This window comes from Triturus cristatus, chromosome 3_2 (genome assembly GCF_964204655.1).
Source record: "Triturus cristatus chromosome 3_2, aTriCri1.1, whole genome shotgun sequence".
NCBI lineage: Eukaryota > Metazoa > Chordata > Amphibia > Caudata > Salamandridae > Triturus > Triturus cristatus.
In genome coordinates this window covers 536258318-536284957 of record NC_140584.1, presented here as the reverse complement: position 1 = coordinate 536284957, position 26640 = coordinate 536258318, and the positions used below count along the sequence as shown (strand labels likewise).

Here is a 26640-nt window from a genome sequence, read left to right as displayed (position 1 = left end):
ACACTATAGATTAGGATCGTTGTTGTGCTGTAATGTAGCATTGGAATTTCTCTGTACTGTTCTCGGGTGGGGATGGTAATTGTAGAACATTTGGGGACACATTAGAAAGCATCACTGGGTGCAACAGGTGCTCTCACTTCCTTGTTATACTACTGTGATACTTTCGTGGTACGCAAGCGACGGTAGGTGTTTATGCAGCCTCTTCTGTAAAATGGATCATACTGGAGCAGAATATGCTCAAGTGTATTCACGAGGGAGTGTTGCCTCATTGCGAGGGAGTGTGGCACCTTGCAAATGAGGGAACTCTTTGCCATTACACTCATGCCTTGTTACTGATGCAGTGGAAAAGAAGTTATTAGGAGATACACTGATTGTGCTTTACATAGAGGCGGTTCCCAATGTATGAACTTTTAAATGACCGCCTTCAGAAGGGGCTAATGGGATTCCCAAGGACTCCACGGTGCCCTACCTTCCACAGGCCTTCCCATACATGTGAGTTGTCACTCACTGCATCTGCCCGCAGGGGAAATCTCTCGATCCTGTCCCCTTGAATGAAGGCCATATTTCTGGTCAAATGAAGGGTGGACGGGCATCTTCAAACAGTCCTTCACTTTGAACAGCACACTTTGCCAGCATGTTCCCCGTGCACCCAGTTAAGGATGCTTGGCAGCGCAGACTGGGACAATGCTCTCTATCTGTAATACAGCCCTTAGTCTACCATAAAAGCAATTTTAAATCTGTTGATTCAGTGCACAAAACTTTGAAGTGCCTCTGTGTACATAGTCAACAAGTGGAGTTTCAGAGAATGTGCTAGAAGGAGGTATTGGGTTTGATAAAATGACTAACACCGCCTTTTCTTAACTATATGGTCTAATATAAAGTAGGCCCTTCCACTTTCCCTGGAATATGCTTTGTTAATGGCGCAAGGATATCCCTTGATGATCCACTTTACACCCTGCTTGTGCTGAACAGTTTGTTATATATATTGACTCCATGACTTCCCCACCCCAGGAGGACTGGTTCATTTAATTTTGAAGACTGGTAGGCATATAATTTATTCATAGCTCTACCTGTGCTGTTATTGTACGCCAGTTATGTGAATCGGGTTCTGTTCATGAGAGGAACCCTATTGTGTTATGTAAGGCCAAGTATAAACATACAGTCATGCAGTGGTTCTGGGAGCACCATTTACCGTCCCATTTAGATTAATTCCATTCCTTAATTTGTTCAGAACCCTTATTTTTTATTTTGTTAATTTTACTAAATTATAACCATTCGTTTCAGAAACTTGTTCTTGGCTTTTCGTTAAGAGTTAACTGCGCAAGTTGTAACTGAGGGACATTTTTAAATTTACAGAAGAATGTATTTATGCATACAATTTGTATTTCTACTGTTACTCGTGCCACTGGTGTAATGTATTTTGCAGACATAGGTTGACCATCTCCTTTGGCAATGTTTGTTACATGTTTTGAGCAAAGCTAAAAGGTTAATTGATATAATTGGTTGTTGGTTATAGACCGGAGTCACCCCATATGCGACCAATTAGAGCAAAAGGGTGAAGCATTGCTTTTGACCCCCCAGAAGCTAATCAATCAAGTAAGCTTTATTCGAATGTTTGAGAAAAACAATCATAAAAGCACAATATAAAAGAAAAAAAAAAGTCTTTACACTTGTTCATTAAAAACAGAAGCTGGTCAGTCCAGCTTAAAACGTTCTTGTGTTGCTATATCAAGTAAGAAGTGTGGTGTTCCCTTATGCTGAAAGGTACAGGCTATTTAACCAGAATCTGTACATTGACGCTACTACTGTTCGGCTTGTGGCTTTAGCAACACAAGGCTCATAGTTTGAGAGGTTTATCCAATATTCTTCTGGAAGTATTTTCTCAAGGTAAATGTTAATTTACCATTGTTCCACTTCTGGCATAGTTGTCATTTGACACGCTCTCTTCAGACTAAATGTTGCCTTCTCTATCCCAAAAAAGAGATTAACTACACTCTCTCCCAGCAGATGTGGCTCATCCATAGAGGGCGCAAGAGAGGTAACTCACTGCCTCCCTGTTCCACTAATTGCTTCACATGTTACAACTTTTACATGAAAACAAACTCTCTCACTGATCATTTGTTTACATGTAAAAGCTGTAATATTACCTTGTCAGGAGAAGAGGGCTCCACTAGCTGTACTGCGCATGTGTCGGACGGGGACTGTTACAGACCGGCCTTTCACAGATGCAGTACATATCTGACATGCTGCACTAGTGACAGGCAGTGAAGCATGACTGATAACTGAGCTTCAGGGCTTGACAATCCTGCTCCCTCTTACCCAATCAGAACTGAGTAGGTAAAAAAAGGTCTATCTTGGTACCTTCAACTCTATTCCAGCTTCTGATTGGTTAAAAGCTTGTGCAGCTGGTGCTGGTTCTCTGCTAGCCTAGCTGGAGTAAGGACACGAGGAGTCCTGAATTGAAGAACCGGCACGCTCATGTCAAAGAGGAGCAAGTAAGTTTTGTGTTTGTGAGTTGGTGCTTGCATATGTCAGTGTGACTATCTTTGTATGTGTGAGTGCGTTTCTGTGTCACTCCGAAAACCTATAGGGTGGGAGGGATTAGGCACGAGGGTTGGGAAGCACAGTGTATGAATTTGTGCACCACCACTTTAAAAATTCATAAGCCTCCATGTCTCCCAGTACTTTGGGACAACCTACTCCTTTAAAATATTGGACATTTTCACTCACATGCCTAGCCTTCTTAGTTTGTCTTAACACAACTCACTCTCCACCTTTATTTACCAGGTCGTTTTAACATCAACCAAAAGAAAGATATTACAATCTTCATAAATTTAAGGACCCCTGATTAGCGCAAGCTATAATCTGTTATAGTTATCTGGGACCCCTATTAGTAAGAATTTGGGGCTCTAAAACTAGAATTGGGCCTATATCAACTGTCCTATAAAAATATATGCATTTCCAATGTCTCTGTATCATTACAAATCCACCTTCCTGTGACTTTCTGCCAGCTGAGGCAGATTATCTTGTTCTATCATGGCACTTCTCTCCTAATTGATGCCAACCAATCTGCTTCTCCTCTAATACACTGCTCAGTTGTTCATCTTTTTGTGCAATCATTTCGAATTCTATTCATACAGCTTTCTCCTCAAACCAGCCATGAATTCTGGGCCAGATAAAATGGATACAAAACCCTTATGCTAAAGTTGCACTGTAATTTTGAACCTGCTATAGAAAAAATCTGATTCACTCCATTTTACATGGACGTTATTCAACCAGCCGGTTACAATATTTTATTATTTTATTTGAATGTCCTTCACATTGAGCTAAGGAGGCCCCTTCCACGTAGACGGATGATGCTTAACATATACCACCTGCACATTTTATTACTATTTTTATTTTGTCACAAAATAAGAGTTACTTCCTAGAACCTTCACTTGTGTTAAACAAGTCTGAAGCGCTTTTCCCGCAAAGCATGCCTTAAACCTCTTGATTCATGTTTAAGGGACTGTCTTGAACTTGGGGCGACGCAAGGTATTGTTTTCTAGGAGCCTTTCCCACATCGGTGAGATTCTGTCGCTGCCATGCTTGGACTCCCCAAGAAGTCACCTAGTCCTGCAGTAGTGACCTTTCCGGCAAGTAGCATGGTACCGTAAAAGGGCTATTCTCGTAGGTATTATGGAACTGTAAGATGCAAGTATGGCAATAAAGGTTCACAACAGCAAGTTTGATCTTGACAAGTTGTCACTGCTGTTGATTCCTTAATATGTGGATAGCTGTTCTCTTCATATGTTCCTTCTGAAACACTCCCACTATGTATATTGCTGCCATTCCCACTGCAAGTCAGGCTGGAAATATTTGCAGGAATTTCAAGGTAATACTATGATTGCTAAATTCGGAGGCAGGCTCCCTGTTGAGGGATTTTACTTTATTGGTTGCTTCGGATATGGAGCTGCTTTTTGCTGCACAGCTTGAACTACACCAGGAGTAGACCACGCTTTTTGAAAGCAACAGTGCTAGAAACTCTGAGCTGGTTGGAAGTTGAAGCATTTGTCCTGCCGTAGATTGGCAGAGCCAGAGTTGCTTGACTCTGATATGATTGGAGTGTGTGGAAATCCGTTTTGGGACAGTTATAACTTATAATTTCCCTGCCATTCCTCATTTCTTGTAACTGGAATGTAGCGGAATAAGGTGTATAGTGAATGATAAATAATGGAAGAGATGTTAATCTATGTTTTTGCCTGTCCACATTTTTAATGGTTCTCTTTGGGTCACAACAATTTGGATTGTTATGCAAGAGGGTTTGATGAGGGTGGTGGTTTGCAATATATTTGGATGTGCTGTGTACCTGTTAGGATTTTCTATGTGTCAGGCCACAGAATGACACTGCAATAAATTAAAATACACTGTGCTTGCTATTGTTGTGTTCTGCAAAGTGGTGTTCATCGCTCATCTTGTGCATTGCACTGATATGTACCAGCTGTTGTACAGATGCAATGTTTCTTGTAAGCATACCAAAACCATCACTTCTTCTATAACTAAAATGAACTGCTGCAAATAAGTGCTGTGTTTAATGGTGCCTTTCACACCCGTGGGGTGGGTACCCCTATGGTGTATCTTTTAAGATCTGTCTTAAATAGGGTTGTACGGAACTCAAGATTACATGGAGTTCTGTGAGTGAGTGAATTGGCACGTCGCCCTGCTCACGCTGATTTTTAGTGCTGGGAGCTTGTTCTGTGCTGCAAAATCAGTGCAAGCGACACCACATGGTACTCCAGAGTGTTGCTTCTTTTCTGCAGCTCAAATAGATTTTCTACTCTAGCGACCGCTTTCTCACCGTGAATGGTAGTGGCTGTCCGTGTTGAGAAAATCTCGCTGGGTGCAGTCCTAACGCCTGCAAATCGCGCTCGGAAACGCCAATTTTCACACTCCAACTTACTGTTGTGAAGACACGTGCATGGAAAAACTACGCCACCCCTGACGGTGGGTGAGTTCTCGCTTACCCCCAGCCTTTAAAGTGAGGGCGTCCTTTGATGGAAAGTTTGTAGTTCTGCTATTTTTTGTAATTAGCATTGCACTGGCTTTTTTAATTTACTTGGCTTTGTTTTCTGGCAGGTCCCGGTTTACCACAGAAGCCATTTAGAGCAACGTATATCTGGAGCAGCATAATACAAACTCTTGAGACGCAAGTGGAGGTGAAAAATAGAAGGCACAATCTCAAGTATCACAATGACTGTTTTATTGGCTCTGAAGCAGTGGATGTAATTTTTGCTCACCTTGTCCAAAATAAATATTTTGGTGACACAGAAATCCCCCGTGGTAAAGTGGTGCGGGTATGTCAGGCCCTGATGGATTATAAAGTGTTTGAATCTGTGGCGACAAATGTTTTTGGTAAAGACAAGAAACGGACTTCTTTTGAAGACAGTAGTTGCAGTCTCTATAGATTCACCAATGTGACCACAAATGTCGGCAACCAGAGGGGCAAAGGAAATGGGCGTTGCACACCTCAGAGGTACAGGAGGTAAGTTGAGTTTCTCAAATCTCATATAATTTTTATAGTTCTCCTTCGTGATTGGATAACTAGTCCAAATGTTGGATATTACTTTCAACCTTAACTGTTAGGTGCTCATCTGACACAAGCGCTGTCCACCGCTTATATTTGTTAAATAGGTTGAAAACAGACTTTCAGGTTATGCGGCATATTTAGTTAGTGAATCAGACTGCCTATAGTTCAAAGGTGTAAACTACAATGAATTATGGAGCAACATTGGTGCATAACTCATAACCTGCTGTACCATCCTTAATGAAGCAACTTTGTCTTCCGACAAATGCAAAGTATGAACATTATCATCTTTTCTCCTTTTGGAGGAGTACTCCAAATACTGGGGTTTCAGTAGAAAAAGGGACATTGCATTACTCCTGACATGTAAGCATGCATGTCGACTCCTACTAATATTTGATTTGATTTTAAAGTAATAACTGGTGAAAGCCTCAATTTAATCCCGTAATATGTTGAGGCCTTAACAGTCCTTTAGGGACCATACTGTTCGGGATTTGCTGGCCCAAGTCCATATCTTTATGTATAAGCAACCTCAGGGTACTGGAAGAGATTCAATTTCACACATTCATACAAGAGTAAATGGGCATTTGTGTGAGCACAACTAGGACATCTGCATAACTTTTTTTCTTAAACTTGTAGTTTCCTCTAACTCTTTGTTCTAATGTAGTTTGATTGGTACATGCCATTCCCAGCAGACTGCACCTTTTCTTGTGACCTCACTTATATTTCTCATGTTTTCCTCTTCCCCCAAAAATGTGCCAGAGAACCCATTTTCACATAGCTGTCCACCAAGGTCTGGTGCCATATCAAATATTGCTCTTCAAGGAGACATTGGGCTGTGGGAGAAGATTCCTATGGTACTCGAGCACAACAAGATTACTGCTGCTTTTTTTCAGTACATGTAGTTCACTGTAGCGTTCTGTGATAAAGGGAGTAGGAGGCAGTATTGGCTACCACTCTGCCCTATCTGTCCTTATTTCTGAAGGTTGGTTTATGATTGTGCTCATTACCCTGGTTTAGCAACCAGGTGTTCGGTTTCCACTGACTTGAAGCAGAATTGCCTAATCTGGCTGAAATGGGATTAATACACCTTACCTCATGTTCACTTTTTCTCTCTAAACCACAGCCTCTGCAACAAAAATCTATTTAATTAAAAGTAGGACCCCACAAATGAAGGCAATAGTCTTTACATGATTCCATGATTTGAATTTTTGCCAAAGAAATTAGGTATTGCTTCCAGTGTCTTAGAGAAATGCAGAAACCGATTAATTTAAAAGGCAAAAGAATACACACCACCACTACATAGTTTCATGTTTTGTTAATTCACACATGAAACAATATTGGCATAGTGTTATATGTGTAGGATAGCATCTTAGAACTTGATGCCTTGCCTAAATTACTATGCCTAGATTCTACTTTCAGACTGAAGCAGCCAACTTTTTCAAGAGGAAATAGAGGATCACAACCTTGATGCCAAAATCCCTCCCCTGCTGCTCTATATCGAGAGGGGTAACCCTGGTGGTGTTGCACTCTTACTGAAACCCCTGCCATGTAATAGATGAAGGCCCTCTGATTGCTCCCATTTCATCCCACTCTCCTCTGGCATCACATATGGGATCCAGATCCTAACCCCAATGTTAACTCTCTGCATCCACACCTCTATTCCTGAAAATGTGGGGGCCACTATCGCCCCACTACCTGCGTACTGAAGGGTGGTTGTGCTTGGACTTGTGGGACAAATTTTAAACTAGAATTTGTTTTGGTTTTTCCCGTTCTTGTTACTGCTGTGCCCTGACGTTTTTTTTACTTTCTGGAAGGCTGTGTGTGAACCCATTCTATCACTGTTCTGTTTATCCCTATTTTAGGAATTTGAAGCAAACCTGGCACACCCAATGTTTGTCCACAATGTTGGAGGTACTCTGCAATGATGGTTTACCCAGATCTTAATTAAAGTCCACACCAGTTAATCGTCACCCATACGTTCAACAAATATAGAATGTCCTCTAAAGGACGATAAAAGTGATTGTTATATGAGCAGTTGTCAGCAATTTGATACAGTAATTTACTAAACAGTAGTTTTTACACTCCTATGCACCATGCAAATCTTTTATTTTCTTGCATACAAGGCCTGATTCACAATGGTAAACTTACACTTGCATGCAAGTTTACCATTGCATACTATTCACAAAGGGATTTACAAGTAGTATCTTTACAAGTGCGAAATATCCGCACAATAAAAAGCACCATCTTTTTATGTGCGGAGATGAAGCACTTCTAAAGATACTACTCTTAAAACCCTTTGTGAATACCAATGAATTATAAACCTACACATAAGTTAACCTTTGTTAATCAGGCCCATGAAGAGTGACACGGTCTATTTTTCTTAGCAAGTTTAATTTTTGTTTTTAATTGTCATAACCACAAACTACTAAATACAAGTGTTTTAATACATTGTTTCTCCAGTCCAGCTTTTACTTTGTCATAGTTTAATTGGTTTACTTGGAGATCTTGCACTGGAACACTTTGTGTTAATTGTCTACATTATACTGTAGCATAAAGCTAATTTTCTTTAAGCTGTTGTCTTACCATTTAGTCTCATTTCACATCTGTCTACCCATCCTTGGCTTGAAAGTGGTGGAAACTGAAGCGACCATATCATGCTAGCTTTTTAGCTTCTCATTTAATTTTGCATAAACCTATCTCTAAGCTTTTGTCCGGCGCGTTCAAAGCTGTCATCCCTGACGTCTCAATACAGTATATCCTATTAAATGTGAAGTGGTTGTGAGGAGGGCCTACATCAGAATTAAAATTGAAGGCAAAGTGAAAAGGCATGTATTTGTCGCATCTCACAAGATAATCCAAACCGCTTCCAGCACTGGGAGACCTGTTCCTCTGTGTTGACCGCAGACCTAAAACTCTGTAGGGTGGTTAGAAACTATCCCCCACGTAGGTCTTCAGCCTCCCAAATCCTTCTGTAAATTGAAAACCAATAAATCGCAGCTGGGACCACTTTGGAAATTGCAACAAAATGTTAAAAGTTACCCCCTCCCCCACGTTATTTTGGCACTACGAAGGGTTTGAGTGATACTATAATTCTCAATCCACTCCCTACCTAATGAAAAACCTGATGGTATTTGTAGCTTCCTCCCCAGCCTGGGTACTTTCCTAATGACTAAGCCCCACATGGAGCTTAGTTTAACACTTCTTTATTCATCTATTTGTAACTGCAAACCCAACAGTCTAAACCTTCATTCACTTCACTCCGCACTAATACTTACGTCACAGTTCTACAGAGTTAATCAGATGCCAAAAAGGTTCCGTCATTGCTAACTTGCACAATAATACTTCTCCAACTCTGTTGATTAAAAAATCAAACATTTTTACAAATATATGCAATCCTAGCTCTTTGTGCTCTGATCACACATCTCGACAGTGTATTTGGAAACTGGGACAGTCAGTCGAAGTGTCCATGATCTGCGTTTGCGATGTAGTAACAGTTGCAGTCAGAGGGTCTTCAATTGTCCTCTCAGACCCATTTTCTACATGGACATCAGCACCTGCCTAGCAATGAGCCACATGGAAGAAATACAAGGAATCTTGAGTAATGGACTTCCAGGATGTCTGGCAGTCACCATGGGTCCTTTGCTGGTCACTACATAAAATGGCTCAGCATCCAAGGGAGCATCAGATTTTCGTTTTCTAGACTGACTAACAAGCACTCAATCTCCTAAAGTAAAGTTAACGTCTTGCATGTCGACGCTTGTCTGTATAAGTCTTCATTTTTGTTTTACAATCCCAGTCTCTTATACAAGTTTCTTCCTCAGTACTTTATATTCTGTTAGTCCATTGAGGTAACTTAGCCATCATGGCTCTCCTGAACATCAGGGTTTTCACCTGTGAGTGAGAGGTCGAGTGGTAAGCTCGAAGAGTAGAGTTCAATACAGTTTTAAGGTCCAGCTTTTCCAATGCAGCACGCTGAACGTCTTTATCGAGAGTACTCGTGAAATATACGACGAGACGATTGGCTTGTGGTCAAAGAGGTGTACTCTGATGCTTCACATTAAGATGACTGAGAAAGTCTCTGAATTCTCAACTGTTGAAAGGTGGGCCGTTGTCAGATTTTAGGACAGGAGTAAAACCCCATGTCGCGAAGATGCTGTCTAACCTCTCTGCCTCTTGCTTGAGTGATAGATGAGAGATCTTCTATAAATGGGAAACAGGATTCATCAACAATCCCCTTCAGGTGAGGTCCATTGTCAAGAGGACCGAAGAAGTCCACTGAAATTCTTTCCCATGCATGCCTTGGAAACTCTGCCATGGTTAATGTGTTCAGTGGTTTTCGATGAAAGGCATCTGTATAAATGACAGGCCTTTAATTGTTTTTCAGCTCTCATCGAGATGGGGAAAAAGACTTTGTCTCAGAGAGCTTGCTTTGTGGCAGTGATTCCACGATGTCCCTTATGAGCCACTTAAATTATCTTTTGTCAGACACTCACTGAAATAACAGTTTTTGACATTTTTAAACTTCTGGTATTTGTCACTGGTAAGAGGAAGAGCGTGCTGGTTCCAAAACTGATGTATAATAGTCTTTCAGTTTTAACACGTCACTATCTTGACTCGCGGTAGTGCCAATTTGTTCCAACGAAGTGGCAGCTGGTGTGATTTGATTTCACAATGAAATTTACATAGGATTCAACCATATTGGAAGGGGTACCGTGGCACTCTAAAGGCACTCATGAGAAGTAGTTGGCAGGGTTTTGATCTTTCCCTGGACAGCGCACGATTGTGTAGTTGTATTCTTGTAATCGTAGACCCCAACTTTCAATGTGAGGAGGCATCTTGGCCTTTGGATTGCCAAAGATGGTCAACACTGCTTGATGATGATCCATCGCAGGCATGAAAGGCTTTTGATATAAGAATACGTGTAAATGTTCACAAACACACACCACTGCAAAACGTTCTTTTTCAGGTTGTGAATAAGCATGCTCAGTTTGGGACAAACCTCTGCTTGCATATACCACAATATGGCTTTGAGCATTTGGATGACTGCTGTGCAGTGCAAAGATTGTGTCTAACCCGACCGAGCTAGTATCGGCAACAATCTCTGGATGAAGCTTTGGATTAAAGTATGCCATTTCAGTAGCATTCTCGGTAGCTTGTTTGATCTTCTTGAAGTTTTTCACACATCCATGTGACCAATGACACATTGTTTTTCGTCAAGTCTCTCAATGGAGAACTTGCGGTGGCAAAGTCTCATATATTTAGAACTGTAGCTGGTCATGCCAAGGAATAAACTTTACATAGAAACATCTTGTGTGGGACAGGCAGTTGACAGCGCTTGCACTTTAGCTGGATCGGGTGTCATGACCCTCATCAGAAAAGATATGGCCAAAGAATTTAAGCTTTGTATCCTGCTCCTTTTGTGTAGCTCCGAAAACCAATATGTCAACACTGCAATATGTCAAACACATTCATGACTGGCTGTATGGTGCGTTGTATGACCTCTTAAACCGCTCTGCATCTGACACACCAAAACTTAGTCTTTTGTATCAGAACAGACCAATTTGTGTAGAAAAGGTTGTAATGTACCTGCAGCTCTCCTTGGGTTGCAACTGATGATATCCTTTATTCAAATCAAGGCGAGAGAAGACTTTTGCCCCATTCAAATGGGTTATGTCAGCGATGTGTGGACCTGGATATTCTTGTTCATTTGCTCTGTTTGCTTAATGCAGCTCAACACAGATACGTACAGCTCCTTCACTGTCCTTTTTTGGGCACTACCACTATGGGAGAAACCCAGGGCAATGGACCGGTGGAACGTTCAGTGATGTCATGTTTGAGCAATGAAATGAAATGAAAGAGGCATTTGTAAAGCGCATGGCTACCCTAGGGCCTCCCAGCGCTGAGAACCAGGTGAACAGAACACTGACTGCTTATGCGATGGGGAAAAGATGCGTCTTCAGTAATCTCCGGAAGGGAAGGTATTCTTCCTCCATACGAATGGAGTGTGGGAGGATATTCCAAGTCTTTGATGCGACGTAGGAAAAAGAGCGACCACCGCATCTGGATCTAAGGACTCTCGGGATCATAGCCAGGTGTTTACTACCAGAGCGAAGGTGTCTATTGGGATGGTATGGGGAAACTATCTTTTGAAGGATTGGAGGGCCATTCTTGGTCAGGACCTTATGCGTAATACATAGGGCCTTGAATTTGATTCTTTCAGAGATCGGAAGCCAGTGCAATTGTCTGATTGCTCCTTTAGCTGATTCTCTCCTTGGGATTTGTAGGAGGATTCTTGCTGCACTGTTCTGGACCTTCTGCAAAATGCTTATTGTAGATAGGGGAGCTCCTAGATATAAGGCATTAGCGTAGTCCAGGCGTGACAGAACCAATGCTTGAAGGAGCAATTTTTTTGCGTGGAATGGGAGAAGAGGTAGGATCTTTCTAGCTGTTTTCATGATCCCGAAACAGCACCCAGCAACCTTGTTGGCCTGTGTCTTCATATCCAATTTTTCGTCCAACCACACTCCTAGACTCTTAATGTGGTTTTTAGGAGTGGGTGGGGATCCCATGCAGCTGGGCCAGGCCAGGAGCAGTTCTGGGGGCAAGGGCTTTCCCAGCAGCATAAGTTCTGTTTTTGCTCCATTCAGTTGGAGGCAGGACTGTTTCATCCAGGCTGATATTTCCTCAAGGCATCTCGAGAGATTGCATTGTGGCTGTCCAAGATTTTTGAGAGAGACAATCAGCTGGGTGTCATCGGCATACATCACTATTTGTATGCCGAATGCCTCCACAATTTTGGCTAGAGGACTCATATAAATATTAAAAAGAGTAGGGCTGAGAGAGGAGCCCTGGGGCACTCCACTCTTCAGGGGTATCTTCCCAGAGGACACGTTCTCCTCGAACACCTGGAAAGTGCGACCTTCTAGAAAGGAGGCTAGCCAACTCAGTGCTAAACCAGTCACCCCCATCTCGAAACACCTTGAAATCAAGGTTTGATGGTTGACGGTATCGAATGCTGCACTGAGGTCAAGGAGGATCAGTGCAGCTGATCCTCCTGAGTCCATAATTTTCCTTGTCGCCTCCAGTACTGCGACCAGGGCAGTTTCCGTACCTTGGTGAGCTCTAAAGCCGGTCTGAGTACGGTGCAGGCAGTTATATTCCTCCAGATAGGAGGAGAGGGTAGTGTTAACATGCTTCTCTGCAATTTTAGCTATTCCCGGGAGCAGAGAAATAGGGCGATAGTTAGCCATTAATTCCGGATCCGATCCTGGTTTTTTTAACAGGGCTTTCACCATGGCTTCCTTCCATAGTGCGGGGACTGTGCCTGCTGCCAAAGAGGAGTTGATCAGTGTAGCGATGACAGGAGCTATTTCTAGGGCAACCTTCTGTAGCACAGTGGGAGGCGCCTGGTCATTTGGGGAACCTGATTTTAGTTTATTGAGTATAGACACCACTATGTCTGCGTTTAAGGGCTGGAAGAATTCCAGACTTTGATCTCGACGGCCTCTATTTTCCACCGTTGAGAGGTCACGATTAAAGTTATCGACGGTCGAGAAGGCTGAGTAGATCGCCTGAACCTTATCGTGAAAGAATTCTGCTAGATTGTTACATCGCCCTTGTAAATCAGTCGGTGTCATTGATATTACGGGAGGGGAGGTCAGGGCTTTAAATATTTTAAAGATTTCTCTGGGTGCATTGGGCGCAGATAGAATTTTTGCCTCATAAAACGTAGATTGGGCTTTGGAGATCTTTGTTTTATACAGTTTTAATGCATCACGATAAATTTTCTTTTTCTGAGGTGAAAAATCTTTCCTCCAGTGCCTCTCGAGCACCTTGCAGTTCCGTTTTAGGTCTCTTAGCTCCATGGTATACCATGCCACTTTTTTTGTGCCTTTTTTGATGTCTTTAAATTTTATCGGGGCAAGTACATCCAATGAATTTTTAATCCATTGATTAAATTGTAGGTTAGCAATTTCGGGGTCAGATTTAAGACTGGGGCGTGTTTCTTTAAGAATGGCAACCCATTCCTCTCTGGAGATATTTGACCATCTCCGGTTCGGGATTTTGGTGTGGCTTTCGACCTTCCTGCTCACGGAGGTCAGCCAAGAGAACGAAATTAAATGGTGGTCCGTCCAAGGGAGCGGCAGGGGATCCTCCATTTGAAGGTGGATATTGGAAAAGATTGGATCCAACAGGTGTCCCTTGACATGGGTAGGGCCCATCACTTTCTGGGACAGCAGTAAGACCTCTAATGCGTCAGTCACTTCCTCCACATAGGTGGCCGAGCGGGTTTCGAGATGTAGGTTAAGGTCTCCCAACACAGTGTAATTAGGCAAGGAACTGACCGATGTGGCAATATTCTCCACCAAGTCCCCAATAAAGGATCCTATAGCTCCTGGGGGTCGGTATATTAGCATGCCTGAAAAAGTACATGTGGGAGATAACTTGATAGAAAAGGAGCAGCTTTCGCAATCCCGGATAAGTCCATCCGAGATTCGGCAGCCTAAGAACTCCTTGTAAATAATGGCCAGCCCACCTCCTCGGCCCCTGCATCGATCTTGCCTCTGGATGGAATAACCTTGGGGGAGCGTCTGGACAACCGAAGGATTAGACCAATCCGTAAGCCAGGTCTCGGTAAGAAATATTACGTCTGGTCTGGTCTCCTCTAGAAGTAGTCTAATTTCTAGCGAATGCTTAGGTAGAGAACGACAGTTTACCAACTTCATTTTGAAATTGGTTTTTAGGGGGCAGGTCTTATCTGTCTGATCTTCAAATTTCAGGGCAAACTTACAATTTGTACAGTTACTCTGTCCAAAGGGGGGGCCCAAGCAGTGATGACACTTGTCCATGCCCCGGAGTTTCTTCAGTTGGTCAGCTGAATATGGGTGCAGACTTATGGTTGCAGGGGCAGGGGAAATGGCCTCTGGTCTCGGTCGGGCGCGGACGGGCGCAGACGGGCTTGCCTTAGGCGCGCCTTCGGCGCTCCAGCGGTGCGCGCGTCCGCTGCGCGCTCGCCACATCCGCCCCTTTTGACCGAGGACGTGCAAGCTGTCAGCGCCAACTGCACCGCTAACCCCCTCCTCCCAAGATGTCAGCCGCCCAGTCGCCCCCGGAGTATAACACACAACTCCGTTTCTGTCCCCACGCTAGATGCCCCAACTGTCCAACAATTCAATGAAGGTGAGGAGTGCAAATAGCAAGTTAAAAACAATTCAAGTGTTTTTAAAAGTCGATGTTTAAAAACAAAGTTAAAACGATGTTTTTTTAAAATAGCAAGTTAACACAATAGAACGCACAGCTTACAGACGCACAGCTTCCTATACTGCCGCCTGGTTCAAGTGCGCGCTCGCCACATCCGCCCCTTTTGACCGAGGACGTGCAAGCTGTCAGCGCCAACTGCACCGCTAACCCCCTCCTCCCAAGATGTCAGCCGCCCAGTCGCCCCCGGAGTATAACACACAACTCCGTTTCTGTCCCCACGCTAGATGCCCCAACTGTCCAACAATTCAATGAAGGTGAGGAGTGCAAATAGCAAGTTAAAAACAATTCAAGTGTTTTTAAAAGTCGATGTTTAAAAACAAAGTTAAAACGATGTTTTTTAAAATAGCAAGTTAACACAATAGAACGCACAGCTTACAGACGCACAGCTTCCTATACTGCCGCCTGATTCAAGTACTTTTTCAACAGCTCTCTGTAAATGAAATACCGTTCTTCTGTGTCTTTTAGCAATAGGACGAACGTCCTCTAAATGTGTAATTGTACTTTCATAGTCCTGAGTTTTCCTAAACCATGAAGGGAACTGACTATTTTATGATGAGCACTCGTTCTAGTGTTGCAGGGATTCTGCTTATGCGCAGAACTATGCGCGTGAACCCAGGCCCTCAGTGAATTGCGGTGTACCAAAAACTCACCTCAGAACCCAGAACCCCTATCCGGCCAGCATCAGTGTCCCATTCGTTATCCGAGATTTAGCTCGGCGGTCCCAATGTATAGACAACCCAGAACAAGCGACTTAGTATATTTCTCAGGAATGGTGGGAATCAAACACCTTTTCGTAATTATTCTCGTACCAGTCCACAACAGAATAAACAGACATGTGAAGTTTAAAGAGTTTATTTTATAAACCTCGTGTCCTAATATGCAGCAGTTTGGCTAACATTAGCAGACAAACGATTAAAATCAAAATCATCAGCATAGTTACAATACCATAGAAAATGAAAGGAGCAATCATACTAAAATGACAGTGGCTCTAGGCCACCTTCCTTTCTCTAACACACTAATAGTATTATTAGACTAATAAAAGGTCTCTAGGCTTGAATGGGGAACCCCATACCGTATAGATCAGCTCAGAGTTCACATCACAGGATCAGCTATGCTCCGCTCCTAGGAACGCTCTTCAGAATGTGTTGAAAACATGTAATACTGCAATATTAAAATCATTCGACTTTCAGGTATTTGCAGCTGCGTGCGTGTTATGGCTAAACTAGTGGGCCGATCAACCTGAACTCAACAACATGCACCGTCTAGCGATCCAGACTGTTTCTGTTACACTGTGTACAGACCAAGGTCGCTATTCACTGTTCAAGATGTTAACAAGAGACAGTTCTCATGTGAAGCAAAGTCGAGCAAGCACCCCTCACTTCTAATAACATGTGACTACAGTGTCGTGTGCAAAAGCAGCAAAAGCGGCAAAATGGCTTTCTAACATTTAACGCGGTTATGCTAACTTAGCGTTGTTCATAGGTAGATAACGATCATCACTACACCCCCCCATGATCGGACCACTAAGGGCGCACTGGCAAGAATGCAGAGTTCAAGTTCGATAGAACAGAACCAAGGGCATGAACTAGAAGTCCACATAAGGTAAGGGAAATAGTTCGAAATAGGAAAAAAATTCGTCGACTAAAAATCGATGAAGGACTGAGGACCGAAAGGAAGTTCAAAAGTCAATCCATCAAAGTGTATGCACAATACGTTGCTACTGCTTCCAAGAGGTAATCATTGGAACGTTCCGCAAAAGTATCTGCCATCCAGTTCAGGACGGGGAAAGAACAGACATGTTCTTCAATCACCGGTGCCTCCAGCACCTGGCGAGGACAACCGGGGTGCACCTCAAGATAACTGTTCGTTAAGAAGTCAATCGCTGCAGCTCCGATGTCCCAATTACCAAGAACTCCATGCGCTGCAGCACAGGCCATAATCCCGACACCAGAACAGTCCGACTCGTGGGCCACTAAGGGGCTCATAAGTCGATCATAATCCGGATCAGGAGACACCGGGTTTGACAGACACAAATCCAGAGCCCATTGGAACGGACAATCTAGGCAATGAAAGACAGGCTGCACACAAGTAAAGTAGGCAAACCGGAAGGACAATCCATAGGCTACGCTCAGTCGCCAGTGGCAAGGCGCCATAGAATTCAATCATCTGGTTATGAAGATGGTGCAGCCGGGACATGTTGTTGTGCCACGCAAGTTGTGCATCCATAGCGCAAGGCACAAATCCACAATCTTATTCCAGCAACGAGGGCAAGAAGTAAAGGCAGACCTCCGAAGACACTGGAAAAAATAGAATGAAAAAAGGCCGGGATCACTCCAAAAATAGTTTGAAAAGAGGTCACGAGGCCGGAGCCCACGATTTTAAAAAAAATGAGCTATGCCACTTGTAGAAGAGGCATTAAAGATAGTCTGTATCAAGGTCCCAAAATGAAGTGGGAGATCAGTATTCAAAAGCGCTTGCACCTCAGTGCGGGTGTTTGCTACGTGAAGGACAAATGTTTCACAAGATGAAGTGAGAGTGACTTCTTTTTGAGACAAGAGCCCTTATTCTGCTCATCTTATTGAACTCTGCTTTCAAGGTTGGAATCTAAGGCCAAATGGAGACATCCAGCCGGCCATGCGGGGGTGGGAAAAGGACATTACTACAGCAAACTACCCTCTGTGAAACAGTCACGATGTAGGGAATTCCCACTAGCATCCCACAGCAAGCTTCATTATTCAACAGCAAATAACTACCGTTAGCAAGCAGCGTAAAAGATGGAGTAATAACTGGCACTGGAATCCCTTTTAGGACGCAAGCTAAATTAGGGGCATGGACATTACATGCACCATGCAATTGAATGTGCCTACACACAACAGAGTGATCCAGTGCGGAAGTGCACTCTTCCCCTTTCAAGTAAACCTCCTTGCCGTCCCTCACACATCTGTATGTGAAAGGGAGCGACCAGACTTCATGTAAGAAGGCAGTACCCAACCGTTCGTACCTGCCTAAAGCATAATGCATCATGCACGAACTAAACTTAAACAAGGGAAACGGTAAAGTGATCAACCCATGTACAAGCCACACGGCCGAATTCAGTTCGGCAACAGAGAAAGGCAAAGGTTCTAACTTTTCAATGTGCAGCAATGAATATGTAGCATCTTTCATGGACATGAATTGCTGTTTCGCAGTTAAATTAAAGGGAAGGAATAAAGACTAAGTATTCATGTAATCCCAAGGGACTTTCCCTGCCTTCAATGTCTGCAATGTCCATGCAAACTGCATAATAGATCGCAATTGGTTTTGACCATGATACAATACAGATAAATCATCCTGCACAATGTCTACCACAGATGAAACAATATTATCTAAAGTATAGATTCTGGAAGACAGGGTGTTAATGCTATTTTCTATAACCGCCAATACTTTTTCCATATTGGCTTGATCAATAGCACGTAATCTGGAAGCAGCCTCAATTTGTGACAACTTCCAAACTTCGTTATAAACAGCATACACCCATCGCTTGGGTCTGCCAACTGCAGGACCCTTAACAAAATCATTCAAATCTATTTTGTCATTTAATCGCGCTAAATGGAGTTTAACAGACGCCAACGTGGAATGTTGCAGCCAAGACTGGCATAACTTCCCTACCGCGTAGGTAGTTAGTGTGAGAGGATTCAAAACGGGGGTCCACACGAACCTGTGTATACCCCTGCTTCAAATCCAGAAACCTATGTTGACAGGAGTCCGAACTTGTTTGCCACACCAACCACCCCTTCGGATTCAATTTAGAAATATTGAAGGACGTGTTGGAAACCTGTGTCTGCAACATAGCAAGGGATAGATCCGTATGATTACCCCAATTGGGATAAGCACCCAGATCCGGCACGGAGGGAGAATTTAATTTTTTAGACTTAGCCAATCCAAAACAGGTCGTCTGAAAAACGGAGGAATTTAAAAATAACATATGATTCGGGATGAGACAGGCACGATGCAAAGCCTCTGTTCCCTGTACTTGCCATCGTTTGGAACCCCAAACCGATTTAAGATCGACTGTAGCTTTCCACAGATCATACCCGCCAATTGCCAACTCGTCCATAAAGGACTTGGAATACAACAATTTGGTGTGTGTCAGTCTAACTTTAGAAGAAGCCTCAGGCGCAACCTTAAAATAAAAGGACGCTGGATGGGCCACACTAAAATCAGAAAAATAAGTGAAATTTCTAAACTTATTCGCCTTGTGCAGGAAATGTGTGCCATAATGTTGATAACAAAATTGTTCATCATAATTAGCAGTATCTAAATAAAAATCCTCAGCATCAAACGCAGCATAATATTTCAAATCAGAAAACAGTGCTTCTATGGCTTGAACATCCCAATTATCTGAGTGAATGTTCTGTTTAACGACATCACCCATAGAAACACGAAATACATTTGGCACATTAATCACTTCAGTGGGGCCATGAATTTGAAATTTAACAGCATCCCAAGCGATCCCATCACGGACAGGCCAGGCAGTAATGTTCACAAAAGTCTGGTCCCTCTTCATTATATGTGATGAGGAGTGGGGGGCCAAAGTTCCATTAATTAGCCGAATGGTAGAACGTTCATTCAGGTAGTGTCCATTGATAAGTCTAAAAAACACTACCACAAAGCCGGTGGACATAAACAAAAAAACACATATGAGCACCAGCCAAATGGAAGTCCAAGGGGGTTTCAAAAAATGTCTCTTGAACCAAGCCACAAAAATTGAAACCTTGGACGGGGCAATGGAAGTCAATGAACGAGAATCAAGAGTCTTGTGAGAGGGCAACTGTGGTGGATTGCAAAACAGGCAAGGTAACATCCGCAGGATAAGCATACTCCACTTCTTCAAGCACGCCACTAGGTGTTTGTGGCAACAAGGGACCAGTAACGGCATGCATCTCGATTGCAACATCAGGCACTATGTCAGAAGCTCGGGCCACAACAGAATTCCTCAGCATCGAAGGGCATGAAACTGCCAGAGTCATACTAAGAAGAATCGGCCACTCGTAGTTTGACATTGTCAATCGAAATGTACCTGTTATCCTTTCGACCAGGAAGAGGAGGTAAAATGACAGTTCTTGTTCCCTGCACCCCAAGCACTGGAACCGGTGCACGATAAGAGGGGCCGAACTCCTTCTTGTTCTCCACTTTCTCACGGACCAGATCACCAACTCTGGGTAGCCAGCCAACTACCGGAATCTGAACCTCCGCTTCAGATGAGGAGGATACATGTTCCTTCGCTAGACTGTTTCTGGCTTCTTGTAGAGTCTGCAATACAGCACAGTGTTCATCTACGTCAAAGGGTGCGGCTGACTCCGCCATGTCTAGACCATCCGGGTCTGGAACAAACATTCGAACACCAAAGAGCATCATGTATGGGGTGCGCCCACCCAGAGACCTTCTAGGGAGATTATTAAGTGCACGTCATACAAGTGGGCAAGCCAGTTCCGGCCAGTACCCAAAACTCTGGCTGTCAAAGATTGCTTTAAGTCACGGTTCATTCGCTCCACTACACTATTGCCCTCAGGCCGGTATGGAGACAAATTTGACTTGGACTTAGAGGCGAACGCCGGGCCCTGATCAGAATGAAAGGTACCACACGCAAAACTTCCAACAAAGACACGCAAATCCTTAATGACAGTGCGAGAATCAGCACTCCTTTGTGGCCACACCCACAGAAAACGTGTGCATGAATCCACTGCAACCAAGATGTATTTGAAAGCAGTATCAGAGGTAAAAGGACCGCAGTGATCTAAATTAACACAACCCAATGGTTTACTAGATATGTACAACTGAGTTTGTGGTGGGTGCGCCGCAGAAGAAGGTTTAATCTGCTGGCAAATGTCACAATTAAGAACATAAGCCCTGGCCTGTTTGTACAAACCGCACCACCAGTAACGTTGTTGTAACAAAGATACAGTAGCCGCAACGCCGGCATGCGCTGACGCCATGCCCTCGTGGGCTGCTAATATCAAAGGTCTGCAATCTGTCACCACCGTCATTAATCCTCACTAACTGGACTATCAGGACTTAAGCGATGATGGTAACGAGCAGGGAAACCTTTCGGTGGCTTCGTGCCCTGCTCTGTAGCAGCAATAGCTGCCAGGATGTCATCATCGATCTTACTTTTGGATCTTGTAACTGCTGCTACTAAGTATGTTGCCACTGCTGTTTTAGCTGCCTCGTCAGCCAAGCTGTTACCGACAGCATGGACACCAACGCGTTGGTGACCAAGAGTGTGAATTACATTCACGAGGGGCAGACGTTCTTTAAGATCTGCCACTCGAACCCAAAGCAGTTTATGCTTTATAGTGCTACCTTTGGAATCATGGTAGTCATTCTGAGACCAAAAATGTAGATTGTCGTTGTAAGATTGAATACAATAAAAGGAGTCACTCACTATAAGTGCAGTGACTCGGGGATCAGCAAACTCCAGTGCAAGCACCAGAGCATGAAGCTCCGCCAACTGAGCGGTACAATCACCCAATGACTGCGTGTGCACGACATCGGACAGGAATTCACCATTTACGAAAGTACCAACTACAATTGCGCAAGCCGCTGAATAGGCGTGCTTTGATCCAGTTGCGGGTTGCGCAGACCAGTCAGTGTATACGACACAATGGTAATCCTCGAGCGGGCGCAAGGACAGAGGAGCCGGATGAACTAATTCATACTGCAAAAACTCCTGAGTCTGAAGTGCCGCGTCAAATATAAAAGTGACGTCCGGCAAGGTCAAGGAAGTGGCCCATTGTATCCACCTCGGATGCAAAGCTTTAGAATTCGGTACACTTGCTTTCGCCACCGCCTCTAGGGCAGGATAGGGCGTAACCACCAACCTGTGTTTCCCTTGCGATAGCGCACGTTCTTTCAGAATCACCATCTGCACTGCTGTCAGAACTTTTTCGACAGCGGAAAAACGTAGTTCAGCTGAAGTGTACAAGTGAGATTTGTAAGCGATGGGGACGGTGTCACCCTCATTGAACGTTAAGTATGTGAAACCAACTGCGCCGGGCACTATTCTTATGACCAGGTTAGTGTGGTTATCACGTGTCAGTAAGTACTTAGAAGCAAGAAGATCAGCTTGCGATAACTGCAATATAGCTGAATGCTCAGGCAGCCAACAGGATTTGGAACAAGCATTTACAATGCAATGGTCTCGGCATTGTTAAAGTTAGAGCTATTGGCATTGCTCATGACATTGTTTTTGTTTTTAAAACATTTAAAGAAACGGCATTGTTATTTACAATGTCAATAGCTTAATCTCTCTCAAATGCGAGACCTATTGCATTTGCACCCACACACAGAGCCCCACACACACAAAGCCACCCACACACACAAAGCCACCCACACACACAGAGCCACCCACACACACAGAGCTACCTACACAGAGCTATTCACATAGAGCAACCCACACACAAATAGTGCCACCCACGCATAGAGCCACCTACAAAAAAAAGCCAGCCACACACATACACACACACACACATAGAGCCTCACACACACATAGAGCCACCCACAGAGCCGCAATGTGTGGCGCAAGCTGCCCTGGCACTTATGTTTTTTACTTCTATATATATTTTTTTTCATAAATTAAGCACTGCAGTAACCACAAACTGTTCTGAGCATCAGTATGACGGTTCTTCTTAAATTCCTGAGTCTGGCCACAGATAAAAGGATCGTGACTTCAAAGGGAGGTGCTCAGAGTTCAACCCCGCAGCTAGGAAGAGTGGACAGCAACTGGTAATTGAGGGTAATAGCCCGCGCAGGCAGCCTCGCTTTGAAAGGGAGACCGGCTCTTAGATGGCTGGTCAGTGGTCAGGACTGACATTCCGAAATGGCTGCCGAAGTTGCACTACCGGACAACCACTGCGGATAGTCATTCCTTTGTGTTTTGGAAGCTGAGAGCGGGCGCAGTGACAGTAAGTGGGCAGAGAGGGGAGGGCAGCCAGGGAGCTGCACACAGTCACGGCGGAGGAGGCAGCGTCTAAGTGCAGGTGTGTGTTCCCTCACCCACAGCACCTGCAGCCCCTCGGGGGCGCCTCCTGCCCCAAGCCACCTTCTCCTTGCAGAATATTCTCCAGGAGGAACCATGGAGACCTCAAGAAATCTACACAAAGTTCTGGACCCGAAGAAGGACGTCTTGACCCGCCTGAAGCACCTGCGAGCCGTGCTGGGTAAGAGAGAAGAGGGGGGGGGGTGAGAGGAGACACACACTCGGAAAGAGGGTGCAAGGTAGGCTCTGTTGTCACTCCTGGCAAAGCACATCACCATTGTTAGTATTCCAACCTGAAAATGCACTTTAGCAAGACTAACCTCCCCAGACTTTTCACGGCAGTTCAACACCGCTGTAGAAAAGATGTAGGATGGCTGTATTTGTACGCGAAGCTTCACACAGAAACAACAAGTTAGTTAAATCGGCTCCGGTAAGAAGTTGTGAAATTAAAAAGTACAGTAGACTTCCTGAAAAGCGCGTGCACAATGTAATCAAAACGAGTAGCTGCAACACTACTGGAAAACATAGTATGTATGGTCCTTTGAGGTCCATGACTTCCGAGGTTTGTCATGGCTAACCTCCATTGACCGACACAAGGCGGTCTTCCCGGCAGATGGCATACTTCTAGACAAGGCTCGCTCGTTTCACTTCTATGGGGCTGCCCGCGGTACAGACGTCTGTCTCCCTTAAAGACATGGCTCACCTCATCGACTCCTATGGGTTGGCCTCGTAGCACACAGCACAGACATGTTTTGGCAACACGACCTCAGGGGCTGGAGAGCCTGATACGCCATGAACACCACCGCCTTTCTCTGAGGTCAAGCAGAAATGCCTCGGAGAAACGCAGCGGCGTTTTCGGATTCGGGGGCGTGTTTTTCTTTCTCTCCTCTTGCCATTGGCTGGAATGTTTACATTCCAGAGGAGAGAAAGAAAGTTAAAAACACGCCCCCGAATCCGAAAAAGACGGGGCTTGTTTGGAGAGACAATGCTCTTCTCCAATGGCTGACCAGTATTTCAGAGGCCAGCCAATGGAGAAGAGGTAAAAAAAAAAGGGGCGGGTTAAAGCCCCACTCCTAACATTAAATCTCGGAGCGAGACTGCGCAAGCGCAGCCTTCGAGCCTAGACCTAAAAAGTAGGTCATAAAAATATATTCTCACAAATCTGATGATCGTGATGATTTCAGGCCTTTGGTGGTCATTCCTATCCTCAGGCTTTAGATTTTAATTTGCAACTTGTGACAATGAGTTGCACTGGTGGGCTGAGGGGAAGGAAACACATGAACTTGTTTTTTAAATGAAGCCCGACCAGAGGTTTCTTGGACAGAAAAAAAATTAAGGAAACCGCAGCAAATATCCCAATCCTTGCTAAACTTCCTGGGGCTGTATCCAAATACACCCAATCAATGAATAGCGATTCCATTATCTTAGCAACAGGCTACATTTCGTATTTTTTTATTTTTATTTACATTTTGAGGGTGTATTTTTATCTAGTCATAGGTAGAAAATGTTAAACATCTCAATATTAGAAAATTAAAGTATGCTATCTCTGCATATACCACATTAGCTACAGATAACCACTTATTAAGCTTTTGCAATTAATTCGGTCCGAGAATCCCCTACCTCTACACCCCTATAAAATATCGAGATCCCTAGATGCTTTTCACTCTCAATGTACACGCTTGCTAAGGTCAGGCTTTTTTTGCACCAATGTTAGGTAATCAAACTGGTGTGATGATGGAATGGCGGTGAACCAATAAGTTACTACTGATCAGGTGTTCACTGCTTTCTGGCCACTCATGTTCCCTTCACTGCACCAACATTTGCAAATGTGGAAACCTGCAATAGATGAGGATTTCACTCTGCCGTAAAGGAACAACAATTATATCAGATATGGGATTCCACAAATATTCATTTTTGCACAGCTACATGACACTTAGAAGACTTATTTTTGAGAATTGGACCCTAAAAACGTCTGCTATGACAGCGGCCGACCCAAAGCGGAGTGTACTGTACCATATAATTTAATCTAGTCTAACTATTTAATGAAAGAGAAAAAGGAAGGTTGTATCAATCGTATGTGGATTATCTTAACAAATACAGAATACATTGGTATGTAAAGAGAAAAATTAGACTTTATGAATATACATACAAGCAGCACCAACTGGCTGCCCAATAAGTGCCGCACCATTTATCATGAGTGTTCTACACTTCAGTGGTCAATTCTTAAAAGGGTGTATTTTCAAGACTGAAACTTGCTGGCTAAAACCCTCATGCAAACAAAAATGAAATACCCCTTGTGACACTTAAGGCAAACCATCATCTAATGGCTTCCAACGAGACGAATATATCTACCCGAGTTAGAATATTCTGGGACCAGGGTTCTTGCTCTTGAAAGGAGCTCCAATTTTACAATGGATACAAAGCCAGCTTGAAACATAGATAGATGCCATTTCCACCAGCTGTTAGGGGTGTCTTAGTGGGATGTACCCAGCGGCTGAGTCTGGTGTAGTGTCCTGTGCCAACCTTCTCCTTATTTGAACCGTTCTGATAGACTTGGTGCGTTTCCCTAGGGCAAGAGATGCATGTCATGAGTTTCCCGACCAGAGTTCCCCGTCAGCAGATCTTATGCTTAACGAGGGGTTATGTGACTGTTTAGAAAATTAAATAATAGTAGATCAATAAAAGTATATATACATAAAAACTAAAACTGCCTAACTGAAAATGTTAAAACCCATCTGTAAATGTGAAGACATTTAAAAATAGAGGCTAAAATGGAGTTGGTATCCTTTGCTTGATTTGTGGGGGAAGTACAGCAAACAATCTAGTATGGACGATAGGTGGCCTCAGCTGAAGCATTGGTATGCACGGACAATAAAAGACCATGCATGAAGAGCAAATTAAGACAAAAGGTCTAGCACATCGCTTCGACTTTTACAAATAAAACCACATTTTGAAAAGCTTCAATCTCCCCATTAATACTTCGACTTTTGTTTGTGAAATGAATCAAATATGTCATAACTTGCGCATTTGTTCATGTATACTTGTTTCTGTATCATTGTGTAGAGGTTTGAGATTCAAATAGAAATTGCTTATGGTGCGGATCGCAAGCAGTCTCATTTTCAATACCTAATCAACTGGCAGTAATGATACTTGTCTCATTTTCAAGCATGTCCTCGAATGTGCCCTTAGCTTTCCCCCTCGCTTTGGAACACACTACAAAGCCAAGAGCACTACCTGGCCTTCAAGAGGCAGTCCAAGGAAAAACATCTGTGCTCTGGCTGCAAGCAGGCCCAGCAGGTGAAGGTGAGACTTAAGAGACAACAACTCTAAGACAAAGACTTCGGCCTGCTGGTTTGGCCAAAGAAGACACCAAAGGTTCCCGGAATGGATAAAACATTTTTACTTGCTGAATCTCTGCTCACCCTTGTAGGGAAAAGATCAAACCAGAAATGGAATCCATGAATTCTTCTTTTGAGGGGAAAGGACCAGATCTACAGAACTGGGTAGAAGATCTATTCTGCTGAACATATCTGAAAGAACTAAAAAGACTTCTGCTTAGAAACTGCTCTGTACCATTGACCTCGAGATTCCATGTGCCCCTGCGGTGCTTTGCACAGCTTAGCTTAACTATGACCCGAGATAATACTTAACCACCCACCATGACCTGAAGTGAACACCCAAGCAGCCTGCAAGCAGCCTGCAATGCACAAAATCAATTCAATATAGGAAGCGGGGAGCTTCACTTACAGTGCATCTCGGCTGACCGCCTCATAAGCTTAACAGCTACGCTGGGTGCATT

General features: G+C 43.7%; 1 protein-coding gene across 1 annotated transcript in view; it reads left to right on the top strand.

The window, feature by feature from the left end:
* The window catches only part of DEPDC7 (DEP domain containing 7), a 272921-nt gene that overhangs the window by 42078 nt on the left and 204203 nt on the right, over positions 1-26640 (top strand). Inside the window, exon 2 of the mRNA XM_085648246.1 lies at positions 5116-5521. Coding sequence (XP_085504372.1) covers positions 5116-5521 — 406 coding nt within the window. The remainder of the gene's footprint in view (positions 1-5115; positions 5522-26640) is intronic.